At 45.9% G+C, this 24285-nt stretch overlaps 1 protein-coding gene across 1 annotated transcript; it reads left to right on the plus strand.

Moving 5' to 3' along the window:
- Positions 1–925: 925 nt before the first annotated feature.
- On the plus strand, positions 926–23400 carry MEST (mesoderm specific transcript). Its single transcript, XM_081880141.1, has 12 exons — positions 926–1049; positions 5146–5300; positions 7220–7299; positions 8360–8437; positions 9526–9662; positions 12186–12244; positions 15681–15721; positions 17117–17187; positions 17859–17960; positions 21491–21567; positions 21705–21768; positions 22693–23400. The coding sequence occupies exons 2-12, from the start codon at positions 5147–5149 to the stop codon at positions 22808–22810; spliced, it is 981 nt and encodes a 326-aa protein (XP_081736267.1). The 5' UTR covers positions 926–1049; position 5146; the 3' UTR covers positions 22811–23400.
- The last annotated feature ends 885 nt before the right edge of the window (positions 23401–24285 follow it).

Here is a 24285-nt window from a genome sequence, read left to right on the forward strand (position 1 = left end):
TGGCAGGAGAGCAGGGCCATGTGTCAGGTAGATTCAAGGACAATCACTACAGTATCAAAATATTTTTTTTATTTGCAGCATATGGATAGCTAGCTTTTTAAAATGAGAGCAAGAGCAACAAGCAATTTGTTGTTGTTTAGTTTTTTAGTCGTGACCCCCTGGACCAGAGCACACCAGGCACTCCTGTCTTCTACGGCCTCCCGCAGTTTGGTCAAACTCATGTTCGTAGTTTTGAGAACACTGTCCCACCATCTCGTCCTCTGTCGTCCCCTTCTCCTTGCGCCCTCCATCTTTCCCAACATCAGGGTCTTTTCCAGGGAGTCTTCTCTTCTCATGAGGTGGCCAAAGTCTTCAGGATCTGTCCTTCCAGTGAGCACTCAGGGCTGATTTCCTTCAGAATGGAGAGGTTTGATTTTCTTGCAGTCCATGGGACTCTCAAGAGTCTCTTCCAGCACCAGAATTCAAAAGCACCCATTCTTCAGCGATCAGCCTTCTTTATGGTCCAGCTCTCACTTCCATACATCACTACTGGGAAAACCATAGCTTTAACTATACGGACCTTTGTTGGCAAGGTGATGTCTCTGCTTTTTAAGATGCTGTCTAGGTTTGTCATTGCTTTCCTCCCAAGAAGCAGGCGTCTTTTAATTTCACGGCTGCTGTCACCATCTGCAGTGATCATGGAGCCCAAGACAGTAAAACCTCTCACTGCCTCCATTTCTTCCCCTTCTATTTGCAACCCCCCCCAAAAAAAACCCCCAACTAATAAAAACTTTGGGCGACTCAGCCGCGTCCCCAATGCAGCAAACCCGCTTCTTCCTGCGGGCCGCAGTACCGCCTGCCCTCGCCAGGGGGCGCGGAAGGGTAAGTCTTCCCACCCGCTCCAACAAAGGGAGCGTTTTGCCCAATAATAGCCGATTCTCGTGAGGGGGGCGTGGCCATCGAGGCGCTGGCCAGGGCGCGCATGCGCTTTGGCCGTCCCCCGGCTCCAGAAGCCCTTTTCTTTCCGCGGGAGCGGCATGGGACGCGCCTGCCCGCAGCCCGGAGCGCAGGTGAGCGGAGAGCGCATGCGCGCCCTCTCTAGGGACCAGGAAGGGGGGCAGTGACCCCCAATTCTTCTCTTGGGGGGGTCTGGGTTGGGGGGCAGGAGGAGCAATTGCTGGGTTTCTCCCTTCTTTGCAGCCCTGGGGCTCTTTTTAATAGAAATTTGGGAGAAAAGCAGGAGGGGGGTGTTTTATGGGTGCAGAATTGCTTGTTTATTTGCTTATTTATTGCATTTAGAAGAAGGCAGCCCTGTTTTAGGGAAGCTTTTAATATTAAATATTGCATTTTAATATTTCCCCCCCCAAATAATATATATTATTTTCAGTAAACAAACATAGTAAAGAAAGAAAAGATTAACAATAATAAAGAAAAACGAAAAAGAAAAGAAGAAGAAAGATACATACAAGATATTACCACTTAATTAATTAAAATTAAGTACCATCCATCTTCATAAACATATTTGACTTCCTCGAATCTCTTCCATCTGAATTTCTTAGTAATTATATGTAGCAGTTTCCAATATCGGGGTTTCAAAAGACCATATCATAGTCCTAATCATATTACATAACTTTCCTTATCGTACTTTTTTTAATTTATAAATTTAATTCCATTTTACTCCTAGGCCTAATTGTTTCTTTCAAGTGATTACCTATCTTTAATATTACAATACTTATTCAAATAGTCTTTAAATTTCTTCTAGTCTTCTTGATGTTCCTCTTCCTTTTGGTCGCGGATTCTCCTGGTGAGATCAGCCAGCTCCATAAATTCCATCATCTTGCATTTTAATATTTTTGCTGGAAGCCGCCCAGTGTGGCTGGGAAACCCAACCAAATGGTTAGAGCATAAATTACTATTATTATTATTTTTATTTATTTATATCTGCCACCTTTTCCTTCCAGGAGCTCAAGGGAGTGTTGCTCATTTTTAGTGCTGAGCTTTCAAAACACAACGTTTTTAAACCAAGCACTGCAAAGTTTTGCACCAGCAAGCAGCATTAATTTTCTTTAGATTGCACGCCTACTTTTATCCCAGAATTGTTTTAGCACAGCAGTGCTGGGTGCTGCTCCCTGTCGGGTGCCTGGGACGAGTCCAGGCATAGCTTGGCCCCCACATCTGGAGAGGGGGCAGTGGTCAAACAGACCACTTTGAATGCAGAAGGCCTCAGGTTCAAACTCTGCCCTCTCCCGGTTTGCAGAAATGTTTGGAGAGCCGTTCCCGGTCTGTGTGGATTATGCTGAATTAGATAATAATTATAATAATCATAAGGGACCAGGGTGGCGCTGTGGGTTAAACCACAGAGCCTAGGACTTGCCGATCAGAAGGTCGGCGGTTCGAATCCACGTGATGGGGTGAGCTCCCGTTGCTCGGTCCCTGCTCCTGCCAACCTAGCAGTTCGAAAGCACATCACAGTGCAAGTAGATAAATAGGTACCGCTCCGGCGGGAAGGTAAACGGCGTTTCTGTGCGCTGCTCTGGTTCGCCAGAAGCGGCTTAGTCCTGCTGGCCACATGACCCAGAAGCTGTACGCCGGCTCCCTCGGCCAATAAAGCGAGATGAGCGCCGCAACCCCAGAGTCGACCACGACTGGACCTAATGGTCAGGGGTCCCTTTACCTTTACCTTTCATAATAATAAGAAAATAATTTTATTTATACCCCGCCCTCCCCAGCCAAGACCGGGCTCAGGGTGGCTAACAACCAATAATAAAAACAAGTTGATTAAAATACAACTTAAAAAATAAGATTAAAATACAACATTAAAGCATAGACCCAGATAAAAGATAGACCCAGAGTTTGGCATTGGCAACGTTCCTGTGCTATAAGCAAGAGGTTTCTCAGTCTGAGTGCAGAAGACCTTGGAGCTGTTAATCAGGGCGTGGCATGAGATTGCATCTCTGTGGGATCCCCTGATACCCAAAAAAATTCCTGGGGTTAGACTAGATGGCCCCTGGCTCCCCTTCCAACTCTACAATTCTTTGATTCTATGAAAAGGAGAATTGTGGACTTTTATGTGTCCCGACTTGAGCTGCCCACAGTCCTCCCTCCTCTGGGCTGGGCAGCTTGGGGGCAGCATGGGGTTAGTTCCTGGTTCCACCCTCGCCCCACATTCTGCAATTCCTTATTAACATTTCCTTGCCCACACAGGCCCTCATAAGAACTTTGGGGGCCAGGGGGCGGGCGGGTGAGGGGGACTCCCTGGTCCTGAATGGGGTAACTGTGCCCCTGAAGGACCAGGTGCGCAGCCTTGGAGTCATTTTGGACTCACAGCTGTCCATGGAGGCACAGGTCAATTCTGTGTCCAGGGCGGGTGTCTACCAGCTCCATGTGGTACGCAGGATGAGACCCTATCTGCCCACAGACTGACTCGCCAGAGTGGTGCATGCTCTAGTTATCTCCCGCCTGGACTACTGCAATGCGCTCTATGTGGGGCGACCTTTGAAGGTGACCCGGAAACTGCAACTAATCCAGAATGCGGCAGCTAGACTGGTGACTGGGAGCGGCTGCCGAGACCACATACAGTGGTGCCTCGCAAGACGAAAAGAATCCGTTCCGCGAGTCTCTTCGTCTAGCGGTTTTTTCGTCTTGCGAAGCAAGCCTATTGACGCCTTAGCGGATTAGCGCTATTAGCGGTTTAGTGGCTTTTAGCGGCTTAGCGGATAAGCAGCTTAGCGGCTTAGCAAAAGGGGGGGGGAACCCGCAGGAACTCGCAAGACATTTTCGTCTTGCGAAGCAAGCCCATAGGAAATTTGTTTTGCGAAGCACCTCCAAAACAGAAAACTCTTTCGTCTAGCGAGTTTTCCGTCTTGCGAGGCATTCGTCTTGCGGGGCACCACTGTAACACCGGTCCTGAGAGATCTGCATTGGCTCCCAGTACATTTCCGAGCACAATTCAAAGTGTTGGTGCTGACCTTGAAAGCCCTAAACGGCCTCGGTCCTGTATACCTGAAGGAGCATCTCCACCCCCATCGTTCTGCCCGGACACTGAGGTCCAGCGCCGAGGGCCTTCTGGCGGTTCCCTCCCTGCGAGAAGTGAGGTTACAGGGAACCAGGCAGAGGGCGGGACTAGATGCCCTTTAGGGGGCCCTTCCTACTCTACAATTATCTGTTTCTGTGTGTCAGTATGTAATTTTATGGGGAAGAGGGAAGGGTGTGGATTATCTTGCCCAAACTTGCCCAGTGTCCCAATGTGATTAATGCAAGCAAATCTCTGTAGGAGTTCCTCCATTTTTAAAATCTCTCTCTTTTACTAATGGAAGGTCCCTTTCTCATAGGGGGCAGGCGGGCTCACGAAGGCAGCCTTTTGATAACTGTGTGCATAAGAAAAGGAGGGGACATTTTATCCTATGTGGTGGGATTGTAAGGTAATTAATTTTGGGGGGGAAATGATATATAACGAATTGAAGAAAATGTTCCATTTAACATTTGTTTAAAAACCTGAAGCATTTTTATTAGGGATTGTAGGGAAAGATCTGCCAAAAAAGCTGAAAAACATCCTTCTGTATGCGACAACAGCTGCGAGAGTTTTAATAGCACAAGGATAGAAGACTGAAGAAACCCCAACTAAAGAATCATGGCAAGAAAAATTGATGGACTATGCAGAACTGGCAAAACTGACACATCAGCTACGGGACAAGGATAACTGTGACTTTAAGGATGAATGGGAACCCTTTACAAAGTATCTGAAGACACAACAAAGCGAACTGGACTCCTTGGCTGGTTTTGAATACAAAGTTTTCAAACTTCTTATTGATAATTATTACTGAAATAGTTTGAGGATCTATACAACTGTGTAACATGCAGAAAACAGCATTTTTAGAGAAATCAAAGACTGGAACTGAGGGAAGTCGGGGGGGTGGGGGTGGGTGGGTTTTTGGGGGGAGGGAGGAAAAAAGGGGGGAAATAAGGATGATATGTTTCTGCATAATTTGTTTTAATTTTGAATAAAAAAGTACTAAAAAAAGATAAATGTGTGCATGCGCGGTTTTCGAACTCTGAACCTTGGGGTGCGGAGCAAAGTCCAATGATGTGGTAATAGGACTGCACTGCTTTCTCACTCTCCCCCCCCCCCCCGTGTAAACACTAAATTTCTTCTCTTTCTCTTCCCAGAATGAGAGAGTGGTGGCTGCAGGTGGGGCTTCTAACCGTGCCCCTCATTGCTGTCTACCTGCACATCCCACCCCCCAAGTTATCGCCAGCTCTGCAGTCATGGAGGTCGTCGGGAAGCTATTTCACCTTCCAGAACCAGAATATCTTCTACAAAGGTTTCCTCTCTTGTGTTTTGCTTCCTTGTTTCCGAAATGCCTGGCCGAGTTTTCTGCGAAACGCTCTGTGCTGCTTGCAGTAAAGACGGCTTTGAAAATAGCCACGAGGTTGTTCTGTGATTGCTTAAAAAAAAGAGACAGACAGACAGACACAAAAGGCAGCAAACAAATCGAAGGAAGCTCATTGACCTAAAATCGGCCGTTTTTAAAAGTGGCCAGCATTCAGTGAGAAACCTTCAGACTATGCTAACGAAAAGGGAAGCAAGGAAGGTAGATATCTAGCTAGCAGGTTTATTGATCGGTGCAAAGATTTGCATTGCACGATATTGGAAAAATAGAACCCTGCCTCCGTTAAGAGGGTGGGGGAACGACCGTTAATTAATCAGTAATAAGGATCACGTGCAGTCCACGAGAAGGGAAATTTATAGAAACATGGAACTGGGAAAAGGTTGTGAAAGGCTACTTGGCCGTGATTCCTGCTTTCCATAATGATATGTGTTTTGCTGGTTAATAAGAGTTAAAACTTAAATGGCATTTTATTTTTGTCATTAAATGTATTGCTCACTTTTTTGGTGTGTGTGGCCGCAATCAACCCAAAATGACTTACACACACACACACACACACATATAAAAATCAGAAAAGTAAAATGTTTAAAAATCCCACCTTCCAAGATCATTAAAAGCCTAAGGCTTGATAGTTTTTTACCTGGTGCCTGAAGATCTATGTATTAGGGTTATAAACTGGCCTCCAAGTTTAAAAAGCTATAGGTGGTTTTAACAGCCAAAGGCCTGGTTAAAGAGGAAAGTTTTTGCCTGGTGCCTGAAGATACGTAGTGAAGGTGCCGGGCGAGTCTCCCTGGGAAGAGCATTCCACAAATGGGGAGCCGCCCCAGAAAAGGCCCTGTTCTCGTTTTGCCACCCTCTGGATCTCATGGATGAGGCACACGAAGGAGGGCCTCAGATGATGATCACAGAGCCCAGGACAGTCCTTGATAGACAATGATGGCACCCAGGAGAACCTCCCTGGGGAGAAAGTGCTTTTGGGGTTGAATCCTGACAAGACATAAGTACTGTTTTGGGGGGACAGGAGGCGGGTGGGTGTGGGGAACTCCCTGGTCCTGAATGGGATAACTGTGCCCCTGAAGGACCAGGGCCACAGCCTGGGAGTCATTCTGGACTTACAGCTGTCCATGGAAGCGCAGGTCAATTCTGTGTCCAGGGCAGCTGTTTATCAGCTCCATCTGGTACGCAGGCTGAGACCCTTCCTGCCCGCAGACTGTCTCGCCAGAGTGGTGCATGCTCTGGTTATCTCCCGCTTGGACTACTGCAATGCGCTCTACGTGGGGCTACCTTTGAAGGTGACCCAGAAACTACAACTAATCCAGAATGCGGCAGCTAGACTGATGACTGGGAGCAGCCACCGAGACCACATAACACTGGTCTTGAAAGACCTCCACTGGCTCCCAGGACGTTTCTGAGCACAATTCAAAGTGTTGGTGCTGATCTTGAAAGCCCTAAACGGCCTCGGTCCTGTATCCCTGAAGGAGCGTCTCCACCCCCATCATCCAGCCCTGACACTGAGGTCCAGCTCTGAGGGCCTTCTGGCAGTTCCCTCCCTGCAAGAAGCGAAGTTACAGGGAACCAGGCAGAGGGCCTTCTCGGTGGTGGCGCCCGCCCTGTAGAACGCCCTCCCATCAGATGTCAGAGAGAAAAACAACTACCAGACTTTTAGAAGACATCTGAAGGCAGCCCTGTTTAGGGAAGCTTTTAATGTTTAACAGACCACTGTATTTTAATAGTTTGTTGGAAGCCACCCAGAGTGGCTGGGGAGGCCTGGCCCGATGGGCGGGGTATAAATAATAAATTATTATTATTATTAGGGTGGGCCAATGCCATAATGGATCTTCTGTTCTCTGCAGACGCCTCGGGCGCCGTTGGCAGTTCGGACATTGTGGTCCTCCTGCATGGCTTTCCAACCTCCAGCTACGACTGGTTCAAGGTGAGGGAGGCCCTGAGAGGCATTGAAATTTTGGAGACCGGTTATAAAGGGAGCTCCCTGATAAGAGAGAGAGAGATGCCTCCTGATTTTCTTTTTAAAAATAATGTTGTTGTTGTTGTTTAGACGTTTAGTCGTGTCCGCCTCTTCGTGACCCCCTGGACCAGAGCACGCCAGGCACTCCTGTCTTCCACTGCCTCCCGCAGTTTGGTCAAACTCATGCTGGTCTCTTCGAGAACACTGTCCCACCATCTCGTCCTCTGTTGTCCCCTTCTCCTTGGGCCCTCCATCTTTCCCAGCATCAGGGTCTTTTCCAGGGAGTCTTCTCTTCTCATGAGGCGGCCAAAGTATTGGAGCCTCAGCTTCAGGATCTGTCCTTCCAGTGAGCACTCGGGGCTGATTTCCTTAAGAATGGAGAGGTTTGATCTTCTTGCAGTCCATGGGACTCTCAAGAGTCTCCTCCAGCACCAGAATTCAAAAGCATGCATTCTTCAGTGATCAGCCTTCTTTATGGTCCAGCTCTCACTTCCATACATCACTACTGGGAAAACCATAGCTTTTACTATATGGACCTTTGTTGGCAAGGTGATGTCTCTGCTTTTTAAGATGCTGTCTAGGTTTTTAAATAATATTTTTAGGTTTTTTCTAAGTTTTTAAATAATATTTTTTATTAATTTTGCATATAATCACAATATGTAACCTCGTATCCTCTTACTAAATCTTTTGGCTCAGCCGAGCCTAAATGATTTCCCTCCCTCCCACCGAATGGCTTCCAAAATTAAATTTTGCATTTTTGCATTTCACTTCCTCTCCCATTCTTGTTATATCATTACTTAAAATATTAAAATTACTCTATCTGAATAGGTAACTAATTCATCTCACAAATCTTCAGATAACCCTGCTAATGATGTTAATTGCTTACAGTTGTCTTTAAATATTATATAAATTTGCTCCAGTCTTTTTTTGGAATACTTAATCTCCCTTGTTCCGGATTCTTCCTGTCAGTTTCGCCAGTTCTGCAGAGACGCCTCCTGATTTTCACCTCTTCTCTCCCCTGCTGCAGATTTGGGAAGGGCTGACGCAGCGATTTAACCGAGTGATCGCCCTGGATTTTGTGGGGTTTGGCTTCAGCGACAAACCGGTAAGCAATCTCGACGCAAGGGGTTCCGACAGCTGAGTGGAACGACCTGCCTGTCAGTCCTGCGACACAATAAGGATGTTCTGTGTTTGTCCCCTCACAAAAAAACTGTTTCCTATCCCTGAGGGTTAAGCATTGTCTGCTTGTAATATCAGGGGTCAGCAAACTTTTTCAGCAGGGGGCTGGTCCACTGTCCCTCAGACATTTGTGGGAGGCCGGACTATATTTTGAAAAGAAAGAAAATGAATGAATTTCTATGCCCCACAAATAACCCAGAGATGCATTTTAAATAAAAGGACACGTTCGACTCATGTGAAAACACCAGGCAGGCCCCACAAATAACCCAGAGATGCACTTTAAATAAAAGGACACATTCTACTCACGTAAAAACACGCTGATTCCCGGACCGTCCGCGGGCCAGATTGAGAAGGCGATTTGGCTGGATCCGGCCTCTGGGCCTTAGTTTGCCTACCCATGGCTTGTATGAATGGAGAGGTGTGTTTTGGATGCATTTCAGTCTGCCTGCCTGCAGCTGGGCTCTCCGTTTATAGTCATACCTCGGGTTACAGACGCTTCACGTTGTGGTTTTTTTGGGTAAAGGTAAAGGTAAAGGTATCCCTGACCATTAGGTCCAGTCCTGGCGCTCATCTCACTTTACTGGTCGAGGGAGCCGGCGTACAGCTTCCGCGTCATGTGGCCAGCATGACTAAGCCGCTTCTGGCGAACCAGAGCAGCGCACGGAAACGCCATTTACCTTCCCACCGGAGCGGTACCTATTTATCTACTTGCACTGGTGTGCTTTCAAACTGCTAGGTTTGCAGGAACAGGGACCGAGCAATGGGAGCTCACCCTGTCGCAGGGATTCGAACCGCCGCCCTTCTGATCGGCAAGCCCTAGGCTTTGTGGTTTAACCCACAGCGCCGGACTGCTGAAACCCAGAAGTACCGGAACGGGTTACTTCCGGGTTTCGGCGGTCACGCATGTGCAGAAGCGCTAAATCACGCTTTGCAGACGCGCCGCTGCGGGTTGCAAATGTGCATCCTGCACAAATCACGTTCGTAACCCAAGCGTCCACTGTACTTCCCAAACAGAGGCCGCATCAGTACTCCATCTTTGAGCAAGCCAGCATCGTGGAAGGGCTTCTGGACCACTTGGGCCTTTTGAACCAGCGGGTCAACCTCCTCTCGCACGACTACGGGGACACCGTTGCGCAGGAGCTTCTCCACAGGTGAGTGGAAGCTCCAACGCTTCTGTGTTTTCACCGGCGCCCTTTAACGGCTTGCTTCGTTATTTCCTTGCATTTACCGTATTTTTCACTCTATAAGATGCACCCGACCATAAGACGCGCCTAGTTTTAGAGGAGAACAAGAAAAAAAATATTCTCTCCCTCTCTGTGCAGTGCCCCCTCAGCAAAGCGGCAGGAGAAACGGAGCCCCTTCCATTTCTCCTCCCGCTTCGCTAAAGGGGCTTAGCAGAGAGGGAAAGCTGTGCAGCGCCTCTCCAGCGAAGCGAAGCTAGGAGAGCAAGAGGGGTCGGTGCACACCCATCCCTCTTGCTCTCCAGGCTTCAGCGATAGCTGCGTGAAGCCTGCATTTGCTCCATAAGACACACACACATTTCCCCTTACTTTTTAGGAGGGGGGGAAATGCGTCTTATGGAGCGAAAAATACGGTATATGGCTGCCCTTTGAGGCTCCCTCAGCCACTTTCAGAACTCATTTCTAGCCCAGAGAGGATAGACCGGTTCCCTCCATCTGCTAACGGGCACATACCTTCCTAGCAAACTTGCGCTCAGGTGCAGTTCTGACCACTGGGCTGCCGCCAGGGCAAACTCTAATTGCTGGTTCTGAATGTGCCTGGATGTATTTTAATCATTGTTTCTAACGAGTTTGCTTTCATATTTTGTGACGTCGCGAGCCGCCTTGGAATTCCTGGGGAGAAAGGTGTGGCATGAAGACGTTTAATAATTGCAGTCGCTAATTTCCATGGCAGAACATTAACTTTCCCCCTCACCCACCCAATTTATTTTTATTTTATCTTATAAATTGTTATTCATTTTTGTTCTTCATTCATTACATACATCTCAAATTCTTAACGTTTACTATATATTCCTCCCTCCCTCCCCTCCAAGGCTTCCCCCAACTTCCGCTTCTGATTTCTATTTTCACCCACTTTGCTATCTCTTAACAGAAAAAGTTATTAATAACATAGCACCAAGCCCAAAAACGTTAAAGTAACAGTAATTACACCATCATATTTCACTATCTTCTAAACATTTAAAGCAGATTATATTTGCAGAAATCTAAAGCATGTTCTATTTGCAGAAGCAAAGAAAGTCAGTAGACTTGATGGCAGTATTTAAATAAACATTCAAATTATTAGCATTAGAAAATGTCACCCACCCAGTTTTAGCAGTCTTCCCTGCACCCGTCTGATGTAGCTGTTTGCAAGGAAGAGGCTCGTGGTTTGGGGTGGAGTTGTCAGCGCCATGGAACCTGACTTGGGTTCCATGGTGCAGAGGTCATCCCACTATTTACAGCCCATTATTGAGGTTGAATCCTGACAAGACAGAAGTACTGTTTTTGGGGAACAGGGGGCGGGCGGGTGGGGGGGACTCCCTGGTCCTGAATGGGGTAACTGTGCCCCTGAAGGACCAGGTGCGCAGCCTGGGAGTCATTCTGAACTCACAGCTGTCCATGGAGGCGCAGGTTAATTCTGTGTCCAGGGCAGCTGCCTACCAGCTCCATCTGGTACGCAGGATGAGACCCTCCCTGCCTGCAGACTGTCTCGCCAGAGTGGTGCACGCTCTGGTTATCTCCCGCTTGGACTACTGCAATGCGCTCTACGTGGGGTTACCTTTGAAGGTGACCCGGAAACTACAACTAATTCAGAAAGCGGCAGCTAGACTGGTGAATGGGAGCGGCCGCCGAGACCACATAACACCAGTCTTGAAAGACCTACACTGGCTCCCAGTACGTTTCCAAGCACAATTCAGAGTGTTGGTGCTGACTTTTAAAGCCCTAAACGGCCTCGGTTCAGTAGACCTGAAGGAGCGTCTCCACCCCCATCGTTCAGCCCAGACACTGAGATCCAGCGCCGAGGGCCTTCTGGCGGTTCCCTCATTGCGAGAAGCAAAGCTACAGGGAACCAGGCAGAGGGCCTTTTCGGTGGTAGCGCCCGCCCTGTGGAACACCCTCCCTTCAGTTGTGAAGGAAATAAGCAGCTATCTTATCTTTAAAATACATCTGAAGGCAACCTTGTTTAGGGAGGTTTTTAATACTTAATGCTGTATTGTTTTTAACACTCGATTGGGAACCGCCCAGAGTGGCTGGGGAAACTCAGCCCGATGGGTGGGGTATGAATTATTATTATTATTGTTGTTGTTGTTGTTATTATTATTATTATTATTATTATTATTATTAATAATAATATACAGCTGTTCCTACAGCGGCATCTGTGAAATAATACCTTTGAGGGCTTGTCTGAGAGTGTCTTGTCACTTATTGCATTCCAGTCCACCTTTTTCTCCCGGCAGTTCGAGGTTGTGTATGTGGTTTGCCCCTTGCCCTGATAATCCTCACTGTGAGGTGGGTTAGGCTGAGAGGTGGTGACTGCCTCAAGGCCACCCAGTGAGCAGAGGTTTGAACCCCAGGCCCCTATTCCAGCGCTCTAACCATTGCACCGCACTGCCACAAGAAGAGGTGTGGCTCTGCCTTGACTCTGCTCCGCCTTAGCCTCTTCTTTATCCTCAGGTATGAGCACAATACGACAGGAAGCGTCCTCATCAACAGCCTGTGCCTGTCGAATGGAGGTAAGGCTTTTATTGCAAAGAACCTCCTCCATATTCTTATTATGATTACAGTACCCTGGTTCTCAAACGTCTTGGTACTCAAACAACCTACAACCCAAACACTGCAAACCCGGAAGTACCGTATTTTTCGCTCTATAAGACGCACCTGACCATAAGACGCACCTAGTTTTTAGAGGAGGAAAACAAGAAAAAAAAAGATTTTGAACGAAACAGTGGATGTATGATTTTTGTGGTTCATGCTATGGCCACAGACATGTGATTTGACGGTGAGTTTGGGGTAGCCCAATACAAAAATCCTGAGAATCCATGTGGATCCATGTTTTGTAACCACGTTTTTGTGCCATTGCAGCCCCACGAAACAGTGGATGTGTGATTTTTTTGGTGCAGGCTGTAGCCATGGACATGCTATGTGATCTGATGGTGAATTTGGGGTGACCCTATGCAAAAATCCTGAGGATCCATGAGCTTTTACCTCCCCCCTCCCAGGCAGCCTCCTTTATCGCTAGCATCCCTTATCTCGCTCCTGATCGGCAAACGATCAGCGGCTTAGTTTCAACACCCCCTTCCCTCTCCGCCCCCCAAAAAAGCACGATCTGCTTTTTGCCCCTGGGCAATTCGGCTCCGGGGACCATGCATTCGCTCCATAAGACGCACAGACATTTCCCCTTACTTTTTAGGAAGAAAAAAGTGTGTCTTACGGAGCAAAATATATGGTAAGCGTTCTGGTCTGCGAACTGTTTTCGGAAGCTGAATGAGCTCCGTTTTGAGTGTTACGCTGAGGTCTGTCTGGTTTTGCTATTTATTTTGCATTTTTGTGGCTCTTTTTGTTTTGTTTTTGTGTGGAACCCAGTTCAGCTCCTGATGGATTGATTGTGTGACTGCAGTACATCGTTTATTGCTTTCATTTTATGGATCCGTGGTCTCGTTAGATAGTAAAGTCCATGTTAAATTGCTGTTTTAGGGGTTTGTTTTTAAAAGTCTGGAACGGATTAATCCGTTTTGCATTACTTTCTATGGGAAAGCGCGCCTTGGTTTTGGAACGCTTTGGTTTTGGAACGGACTTCCGGAACGGATTAAGTTTGAGAACCAAGGTACTACTTGAAGCCTTGGGCTTGAGTTTCTGCTGAGATCCTAAATGTGACCAGCAGTAGGTTTGTGGGTAAAAGTTGCTTTCATGGCATAAAGAATTTGTGCATAAGAAGAGGTTGCTGGATCAAGCCCAATGGCCCATCTGGTCCAGCCTCCAACCAGATGTCAGGGGGAAACTTTATAAAACAAAATGCCTAACAAAAAAAAGAGAGTGATAAGGAGGAAATGGGACTGTTGGATGAAATAAAGAAAAAGGAGGTGGTTATCACCTATGGAAGCTAAAGCTGTGAAAAGACCCAATATGGAGGTCAAATGGCCGAAATACTGGGAAATATTAGAAAAAGATGGAGACAATTGGAGATTGCAGAGTTTGGAGAAACTAAAAGACAAAGTGCGAGATTGGCTACATTACGCTCAGATTAAAGAGGCTTTTAAATTGGATAAAAAGTTAGGATTCCAGGTGGAAAAATCGAAACTGGAAACAGAACTGTTAGAACCTAAGACTAAGGTACTTTCAAGAATGTATAACTTGTTGCTGAGGTGGAATACACAGGATGAAACGGTTAAATCAGCTATGATAAAATGGGCACAGGATATTGGGTATAATATCATGTTTGTTGACTGGGAAAAGTTATGGACCACCGGTATGAAGTTTACGGCATGTAATGCCTTGAAAGAAAACATTATGAAAATGATATATAGGTGGTACATGACCCCAGTCAAGCTTGCAAAAATATATCACCTGTCAGATAATAAGTGTTGGAAATGTAAGGAAACTGAAGGAACGTTCTTTCACCTCTGGTGGACTTGCCCCAGGGTTAAGGCCTTCTGGGAAATGATATATAATGAGCTGAAAAAGGTATTTAAGTATACCTTCCCTAAGAAACCAGAGGCCTTCCTTTTGGGCATTGTTGGCCAGAGGGTGTTAAAGAATGATCGAACATTTTTCATGTATGCGACAACAGCAGCAAGGATACTTGTCGCCAAATATTGGAAAACTCAAGATTTGCCCACGCTGGAAGAATGGCAGATGCAACTGATGGACTACATGGAGCTAGCAGAAATGACTGGCAGAATCCGAGACCTGGGAGAGGAAGCAGTGGAAGAGGACTGGAAGAAATTCAAGGACTACCTACAAAAACACTGTAAATTGTATGAGTGCTAAGAAGGATGAGGGATTTGAAAATAACAGGGCACCATAAAATTAGGTGAAAAGACTGTGAGAAGGAGTGATTTTATGAGAAAAATAAATTTTGAATATATATTATGGTAAGATTAGAGATTTAAGACCTAGATAAAGATATTCAAAGTTAGGGACAAAATATTGGAAAAGTGTACAATAAGAATGGAAACAAGGTGATAAATTGCTGGTTAAAATTTTATAAATATGGAAAGTAGGAGTGAGAGGCGTGAGGAAGTCCAAAAATGAAGAAAAGTTGGTTATTATAGGATGTTAAATTTTATGTTTGTTTTTCTTTTTTTGTTTGTTTTTTGCTATGCTGTTTTTTCTTTCTATTGTAATAAAAAAAACCTCTCAATAATTTTTTTTTTTTAAAAAAAGAAATAAAGAAAAAGGAAAATGAATTGATTCAACAACCAAATAATGAAAACATTAAAAAGGACATTAGGCTATTACAGGTAGAATATACATTGAAAATAGAACAAGTGTAAATTAAAGGATGGAGAATTCTTTCACATGTGGTGGACATGTGAAAAAATGAAAAAAAAAAATGGGACATGATATATAACGAAATGAAAAATCTCTTTAAATATACCTTCCCAAAGAAACCAGAGGCTTTTTTACTAGGGATAATAGGAGATGAATTAAGAAAAGAAGATTGTAAATTATTCTTGTAGGCCACAACTGCCGCCTGGATTCTTGTGGCCCAAAAATGGAAAACCCAGGAGATTCCAAGTGTAATGGAGCGGCAGACGAAATTGTTTGAATATATAGAATTGGCGAAAATGCCTTATAAAATTCGATACCAAAAAGTAACAAAGCTTGAAGAGGAGTGGAGTAAATTTGTTGTGTACGTACGGAATCACTGTAGAAGTCTAAAAACTGGAGCAGGGCTAATATAAATCTTGTGATGTGGATAGAGTGTAAATAAGAACATATAAGAGAGGATGTAAATTATGAAAACCGAAGCAGGAATGAAAGGAAGTCCAGGTGCGAAAGGGCACAGGGTAAATAAGAAGATACAAAAATGTTGAATGTAAAAGATGATGTTTTATTTAATTTTGTTTTCTTTTTGAAAATCAATAAAAAGCATTATTTTAAAAAAAGAAAATAGAACAAGAATTCGATTTGAGTGTGAGAGCGACTCTCCCCTCCTGTTTCCTGCAGGTATTTTCCCAGAAACTCACCACCCCAGATTAATCCAAACGGTAAGGACCTTTGCTCTTGCAGAAAAACACCAAGCTTCTATGAATAGAATTGTTCCATTATTTACTTAATATATTTCTATACAGTGGTGCCCCGCAAGACGAACACCTCGCAAGACGGAAAACCCGCTAGACGAAAGGGTTTTCCGTTTTGGAAGCGCTTCGCAAAACGAATTTCCCTATGGGCTTGCTTCGCAAGACAAAATGTCTTGCGAGTTTTTTCGACTTTTTCCCCTTCCACCCCCTTTTCCTAAGCCGCTAAGCTGCTTATCAGCTGATCCGCTAAGCCGCTAAAAGCCGCTAAACCGCTAATAGGACTAATCCGCTAAGCCGTCAATGGGCTTGCTTCGCAAGACGGAAAAACCGCTAGACGAAGAGAATCGCGGAACGGATTCTTTTCGTCTTGCGAGGCACCACTGTACTCCCCTTCATCTGAGGATCACGGGGCGGTTCACAATATAAAAGCACAAACATACACACAGTACCAACAAACAAAAGCAACCCGTCTCCCATTTGAAAAGGCCATAGATTTAATTTGCCAAAGGCCTAGTTAAAGTGGAATGTTTCTGCCTAAAGATGTGTAATGAAGGCGCCAGTTAAATCTCCCTGGGGAGAGCATTCCAGAAACATTATCATTATTGTTGTTATTTACTAAACTTAATTAAGTTCATTTAATTAACCGAAGGCCTGGGAGGAGAGGGATATATTTGCCTGGCACCTAAAGATATGCAGTGAAGGAGCCAGGAGAGCTTCTGTGGGGAGAGCAATTACACAGATGGGGAGCCACCACAGAAAAGGCCCCGTTCTTGTGTTCCTGCCCTATGGACTTCATGGAGGACACTACTACTACTACTAAATTTATTTATTTATACCCCGCCCATCTGGCTGGGACCTGATGGAGGACCTCAGATGATGAGCACAGAGTCTGTCTCAGTTTATATAGGAAGAGGCGGTCCTTGTGGTACAGTGGTGCCTCGCAAGACGAAATTAATTCGTTCTGCGAGTCTCTTCGTCTTGCGGTTTTTTCGTCTTGCGAAGCACGGCTCTTAGCGGCTTAGCGGCTTAGAAAAAGGGGGGGGGGAGGGAAAAAACTCGCAAGAACTCGCAAGACATTTTCATCTTGCGAAGCAAGCCCATAGGGAAATTCGTCTTGCGAAGCACCTCAAAAGACGGAAAACTCTTTCGTCTAGCGGGTTTTCCGTCTTGCGAGGCGTTCGTCTTGCGGGGCACCACTGTACTGTGGTCCTGAGTCATTTAAGGCTTTATAGGTCAAAACCAGCACTATGGAATTGGGCCCAGAAACTAATTTGCACCCAATGAAGCTATGCTTTCTGGGGCTGTTGGGTTTGTAGTCCTCAACCAATTAAACAGTGATTAATTTTTCCTTTTCCTTCAAAGATTCTCAAAGATGGCGGCCTGATTTCACCCATTATCACCCGATTATCAAATTACTTCTTCTTTGCCAGAGGGTGAGTTGGTATTCTGAATCCTTGAATTCATATATTCTCATATATATCTATATCTATATATATCTATATATATCTATATCTATATATATCTATATCTATATATATATATATAGATATATAGATATATATATAAATTAGTTTTTTAACATAACATTTTCATCAATTATTAGACGTACTTTTATATCTTACACATTTTTTTTTTACTTCCATCAATCACATCTGAAAATTTTCCAATCTTTTCACTTAATTTACATTTCTTACTTTCACTATTACATTTAAATATCATATCTAATGTCTCTCTTCTATCCACAATATTTCATATCTTGCTCCTTACAAAATCTCTTGTAGCCCTACCAGTGTAATTTGTGGGTGACAGTTGCTATTCAAATAGTTTGTACATTTCTTCCAATCTTCTGTAAACCTCTGGTCCTGCAGATTTCGAATCCTTCCTGTCATTTTATCCAATTCTGCAGAGTCCATTAATTTTGTCTGCCGTTCTTATTTCGTCGGAATCCTTGGATTCTTGTCCTTATTTGTGCCCTCTCTGAGAAGAGGGAAAGAGAACGTAGTTGTTGCTCAAAGGATGCTGTACGGTTTTGGAAACCTCTTCTGGAGGGTGTTTAGATTCTCTTCCTTAATAGTCCACCCCCTTCTTCTTTCGAATCTTCCAGACTTGCGGCTGTCTTCGGCCCATATACCCAGCCTTCAGATGCTGAATACTGGGACATGTGGACAGCAGTCCGAACAAACGACGGCAACCTTGTGATTGACAGGTAAGGCCACCACAGGAAAAAACAGAACAATAGTGGACACAGGGTTGCTTTGGGGGTCTGCTGTGGAACCAGGCAAGCTGTAAGCGAGGAGTGGACATTATAGTCCATGAATCAGCTGCAGTCTCTGAAATAGGGCCGGTTTATTTTTTATTTAGGGACGCGGGTGGCGCTGTGGGTTAAACCACAGAGCCTAGGACTTGCTGATCAGAAGGTCGGCGGTTCGAATCCCCGTGACGGGGTGAGCTCCCGTTGCTCGGTCCCTGCTCCTGCCAACCTAGCAGTTCGTAAGCATGTCAAAGTGCAAGTAGATAAATAGGTACCGCTCCGGCGGGAAGGTAAACGGCGTTTCCGTGCGCTGCTCTGGTTCGCCAGAAGCGGCTTAGTCCTGCTGGCCACATGATCCGGAATCTGTACGCCGGCTCCCTCGGCCAATAAAGCGAGATGAGCGCCGCAACCCCAGAGTCGGACACGGCTGGACCTAATGGTCAGGGGTCCCTTTACCTTTTTACTATTTTTTATTTCAGTTTTTAACAAATTACCATATTCTACATTAAGAGATAGACAGTGAGCAAAGGGGTGTGAAAAGAAGGTAGATGTAAAAGTAAAGCTTAATTGTGCAAATATTCGCCTTCTTGACCACTGGACCCACAATTAGTCTCGTCCACATGAAGGGGAACTCCTAACACTGGAGATAGATTTCGAGAGTATTTCAAAACCACCCGTCGCCTGCAGAGATGAGGCATTTATGCTGCTCTGTCGTTAGATATTCCTGCATTATGAGGCAGCATGTTCTGTAGAGCCATCCTTACGCCAGACAGTTGTGATATATCGGTATATCGCTTGTAGGTTTCGGGAGGAAAAAGCTCTTCCTTTGCAGCTAACAGCTCACTCCTACCCAGAAGTTAAGTCCCAGCGAGTTGACTTTGGAAGTTGCAGGCTTAGGTCTGTGGTTGCCAAACTTGGTCCTCCAGCTGTTTTTGGACTACAACTCCCATCATCCCTAGCTAACAGGGATGATGGGAATTGCAGTCCCAAAACAGCTGGAGGACCAAGTTAGGGAAGCTTTTAATGTTTAATAGGTTATTGTATTTTAGCGTTTTGTTGGAAGCCTCCTAGAGTGGCTGGGGAAGCCCAGCCAGATGGGCGGGGTATAAATAATAAATTGTTGTTGTTGTTGTTGTTTAGTCATTTAGTCGTGTCCGCCTCTTCGTGACCCCCTGGACCAGAGCACGCCAGGCACTCCTGTCTTCCACTGCCTCCCGCAGTTTGGTCAAACTCATGCTGGCAGCTTCGAGAACACTGTCCCACCATCTCATTCTCTGTCGTCCCCTTCTCCTTGCGCCCTCCATCTTTCCCAACATCAGGGTCTTTTCCAGAGAGTCTTCTCTTCTCATGAGGTGGCCAAAGTATTGGAGCCTCAGCTTCAGGATTTGTCCTTCCAGTGAGCACTCAGGGCTGATTTCCTTAAGAATGGATACGTTTGATCTTCTTGCAGTCCATGGGACTCTCAAGAGTCTCCTCCAGCACCAGAATTCAAAAGCATCCATTCTTCGGCGATGAGCCTTCTTTATGGTCCAGCTCTCACTTCCATACATCTCTACTGGGAAAACCATGGCTTTAACTATACGGACCTTTGTGGGCAAGGTGATGTCTCTGCTTTTTAAGATGCTGTCTAGGTTTGTCATTGCTTTTCTCCCAAGATGATGATGATGATTATGGCCACCGCTGCCTTAGGTCACCATTTGCAAACCTGGTGCCCTCCAGAGCTTTTGGACTACATCCCCTGTGGGCACCAGGTTGGTAAAGAGCTTTTTGTTAAGGCGCTTGGGAGACCGAGAGAATTTAACACAAGCCGTGCTGGTGGTGGGGCTCAATATTGCCCCTTGCAATCAACATGGAGCCCTGTTTACCTAGCCGTGTTGGGGAAAACAGGATCAATTCTTCCTGGTGCAATTAAGGCATCCCGAGTCTCATGTTTACCTGGCAGAGAATCAGCTTCCTCTCAACTCCGATCTTCCTTTCAGGGCCTCGCAGGAGGTTTGGCACCTGGGCTATCCTGTTTCAGCGCCTGGGCTCCTGCTTTGTGTTGGATGAGCAAGCTTGCTGGGTTAGTGTTACCGTCACCTGAATTAACCTGGAGCGTTGAGCTCAAGGTTTGGGTGAAGAGCCTGCTGCCAGCTGAGTTCTCCCAAATCCCGCCACCCCTGAAATACGGAGCACCCCCCCCCCCCAGCATAGTTGCCCAGGATGCTCACTTAGCCTGCTCCAAAACTGTGCATGTTGTACGCTCTAAGATCACTGTTCCTTGCTGGGTTTTCTGTTGACAGCTCTGCATTCAAGGGAGAAGTCATAGCTTGGTATGTTTTGCTTGCAGGATTCAATATCTGGCATCTTCACGTCAACAAACGTTTTCCGCAGGGGGCCAGTCCACTGTCCCTCAGACCTTGTGGGGGGCCGGACTATACAGTGGATGCTCAGGTTGCGGTACCTATTTATCTACTTGCACTTTGACGTGCTTTTGAACTGCTAGGTTGGCAGGAGCAGGGACCCAGCAACGGGAGCTCACCCCATCGTGGGGATTCGAACCACCGACCTTCTGATCGGCAAGTCCTAGGCTCTTGTGGTTTAACCCACAGCACCACCCACGTCCCTAAATCTTAGTGTTCGTACCCTGCAAAACACCCGTTTAATAAAATATTAAAGTTTTTAATATTTGATGCTGTATTGTTTTTAACACTTGATTGGAAGCCACCCATAGTGGCTGGGGAGACTCAGCCAGATGGACGGGGTATAAATAATAAATTGTTGTTGTTGTTGTTGTTGTCGTCTTTATTCACTTGTATAAGGTAAGATTATGACTAGGGCTGGGCGATTTCAATGCTGGTTTTCAGCATTGCAATATATCACCAGCTAAGCACTGCAATATACCAATATATCACAATGTCTGGCATAAGGATGGTTCCACGGTTTTTCCTGCAACATGGTTATTGCCGGCAACTGCTGATGGGATTTGCTCCCCCAAGAGCTGAGCAGGCAGAGTTTACATGGATTGCAGGAATCAAGAGAAGCCTTGGCTGGCTTCACGGTTTCCCCCACATTGAGATTTTTGAATAAGCACACGCCAAAATCCCGATTTGCAATATCACGGATATGGACTCCAAACTGGTTTTGGACGATATATCGCCCAGCTCTTATTATGACGTAGCCTTATGGAATCTCAGCTGAAAAGTCAGCTTCAGAACTGCCTACTTTGGGGGCTCATCACAGCGATGGCACTGTCTTAGAAAAGTGCTTTACACAATGCCAGGCTGTTCAGCTCAGTATTCGCAGCACTGACAAAACCTTTAGGATTTCGATGGGGGATTTGCCCCCCAGCCCTAAGTGGAGATCCCTTTGGGGCTTGAACCGGGGAGGTGCTCAGCTAGAGAGCTTCAGACTTTCCCCCAAACTGACAGCGGCTGCCTCTGAGCGACCTGAAGCTCCTGCCAAGTGCTTGGAATTGGTCTCCATGGGTGAATTTTGTTCTTCAGCCTTTTGCAGTACATCAACCAACGGAAAAAGCACCGGAACCGCTGGGTGGGAGCTCTGCAATCCACGTCTGTTCCCCGTGAGTAGGAAACAGCAACGGCTGCAATTGTGTCTTGGGCTGTACAGAAGAGCCAAGATTAATTCTGCTGCTTTTGGGTTGGTGGGGTGGCCTGTATCCTGGAAGTTGACAAAGATGCTGTTCTTCCTCTCTTGCAGTACATCTGATTTATGGGCCTCTGGACCCGGTGAATCCACACCCAGAGTTCCTTCAGCTCTACAAGTAAGCTTATTGTGAGGGGCCACAGTTGTACCATATAATGCCCTGGGGCTATTTCATCAAGATATCGGTCTGAAACAAAATGAAGCCTTTGAGCACTAGTGAGGATTTCCAAATACATACTGGAGGTTGCTGCCTTTCCTCAACAAGGCCCTCTTTACATTTTAACCAGCACATAAGGCAGAAGTTCAACACGTGCATCTCCCCCCTGCATTGCCTGCTTGGAAAAGCAGCCTCTGTTGAATGCCTGCCTGCCTGTTAAGTACGTAGCTTGTTTGTTTGATTTGCTTTTTTAATATTTCTATGCCTCTTCACTCAAATCAATCCCTGCTTACAGTGCTCTCCTAAGTAAATTATAAACTTCCCCCATTCTTTTCTGAAGTTTTTGCTCTCTTGGTTTCTGAGCTTCCCAGTCAGCTTTGCCATTTTAGCATAGTCCAACACCTTGGTTTGCCATTCCTTCCTGGTAGGGACTCTTCTTTCCATTTCTGGGCTAATAGCATCCGTGCAGCTGTCGTCGCATACATAAAAAGTCTTTTCTGCTCTTTTGGAATGTCGGTACATATAATTCCTAATAAAAAAACCTGTTGTTTTTTTAAACAAAAGTTGTTTTAAACATTTTTTTCAGTTCATTATATATCATCTCCCAGAAAGCTTTTATTACTTTACACGGCCACCACATATGATAAACGGTACCTTCTTTCTCTTTACATTCCCAGCAGGTATTTGTACTTTGTTCTATACATTTTTGATAACTCGTCAAAAAAAGAAAACACGTTTTAAACCCAGCTTGACATCCTAGGAAGCTGTCTTACACAGATCAGGAGAGAAGCTTTACCGCGAAGCTTAATTCCGCTTTCTTCCTTTGTTCCCTGTAGCAGTTGTGGGGTGTTCTAAAGAGCCCTTTCTCGCTACTTCCCCCCACAGGCAAGTGCTCCCCATGTCGACGGTTTCTGTGCTAGACGACCACATCAGCCACTACCCACAGCTGGAGGACCCTCTCGGCTTCCTGAACTCCTACCTGAACTTCATCAACTCCTTCTGAGCAGGAAGAGCGGGAGAGCCGATTCTCCACTCTCAAGAGGCGTTCTTTCGTTCAGGAGGGCTAAATCGTGGGCTCGGGGCTCTGCCTCCCTACAAAGAGCAGGGAACCAGTTTCTCCCTTGGCGACGGAAGCAATAAGACTCCTGGCCAGTCACTGGCATGGAGAGACGAAAGTGATTTCCTTGTACGCTCAGCTGCTGGTCCTTCCTCCGTGTTGCTTAAGGAGATATGGAATGGCTCTGAGGGGCGAGACTTAGCCATACAAACATTTGCATAATTTCTCGGCATCCTTGTCTTGCTTCTTTCGAAGATGGCAGGGACGTTCGCAGGGTTCTGGAAGGGGGAGAGGTTCTGTTTCTTGCGCAGCTTGTTTACTTCCTTGCTGGGAGGCGAGCAGAGAGGAAGGGTGGACTGAATCGTGCCTACGGTCACAGCCACGCCATGCATCTAAAGCACATGGCTTCCTCCCAAGTATTCTGGGAACTGTAGTTCACCCCTCGCAGAGATGTTCACATCGCCCTTAAACTATGGTGGTAATCACACAGTTGTTAAAAGTGAACCAAAAACAGTTTATTTTACAAACATTAACAAGTTTATGGTTCTCTGATAATATTCCTATCAGTATCTTAGTTTCTTTACTGGCCTATACCTTCTGACTGATTATCTCAACTGTTTGACTGACTCCTCTTAACAAATTCTCTCCCTCTCACACACCAGACTAGCCCAACCCACAGACTTATCTCCTCTGTCTCTCCTAACTCCAGGCTGTCTTCTCAACCATCCTAACTCAAACTCCTCCCCCCACAAAAAACTCTGTGCTTAAAACCTTATACACAGTTAACTCTGCCCCTTGGGTTCCCATTAGTTAGTCATTTTACAATTAGTTAACCCTTTCCTTATGAACCCAGTATGATGTCACACACCTAGGAGCGCAAACACCACATATGGTTCCCATTATTCTTTGAGGTGTGGTCTTATGTGGCTTCTTGTGAGGGATATTCTATTTTGTTCATGGTCCACGGGGCCTGGGGTGTCGCATAGGGGATTCTAGGCTATTCCCAGTCTTCTGCCGTGATCCTTTCCACATCCAACATGGAAAAAGACCTCTTGCTAATACAGTGGTACCTCGGGTTAAGCACTTAATTCGTTCTGCAGGTTCTTAACCTGAAACTGTTCTTAACCTGAAGCACCACTTTAGGTAATGGGGCCTCCTGCTGCTGCCGTGCCGCCGGAGCACGATTTCTGTTCTTATCCTGAAGCAAAGTTCTTAACCTGAAGCAGTATTTCTGGGTTAGCGGAGTCTGTAACCTGAAGCGTATGTAACCTGAAGCGTATGTAACCCGAGGTACCACTGTACCGGGGAGGAGGGACTCCGAGGGCTCCTCTCACTCTATAAGCTCAACCTTGGCATGCGAGGGATTGCGAAGTGTTTAAGCTCCACTGGGAGATGTTTAGGACACAGTACAGGCCCGATAG

Source organism: Podarcis erhardii (assembly GCF_964252035.2).
Source record: "Podarcis erhardii genome assembly, chromosome: 10".
NCBI classification, from domain to species: domain Eukaryota; kingdom Metazoa; phylum Chordata; class Lepidosauria; order Squamata; family Lacertidae; genus Podarcis; species Podarcis erhardii.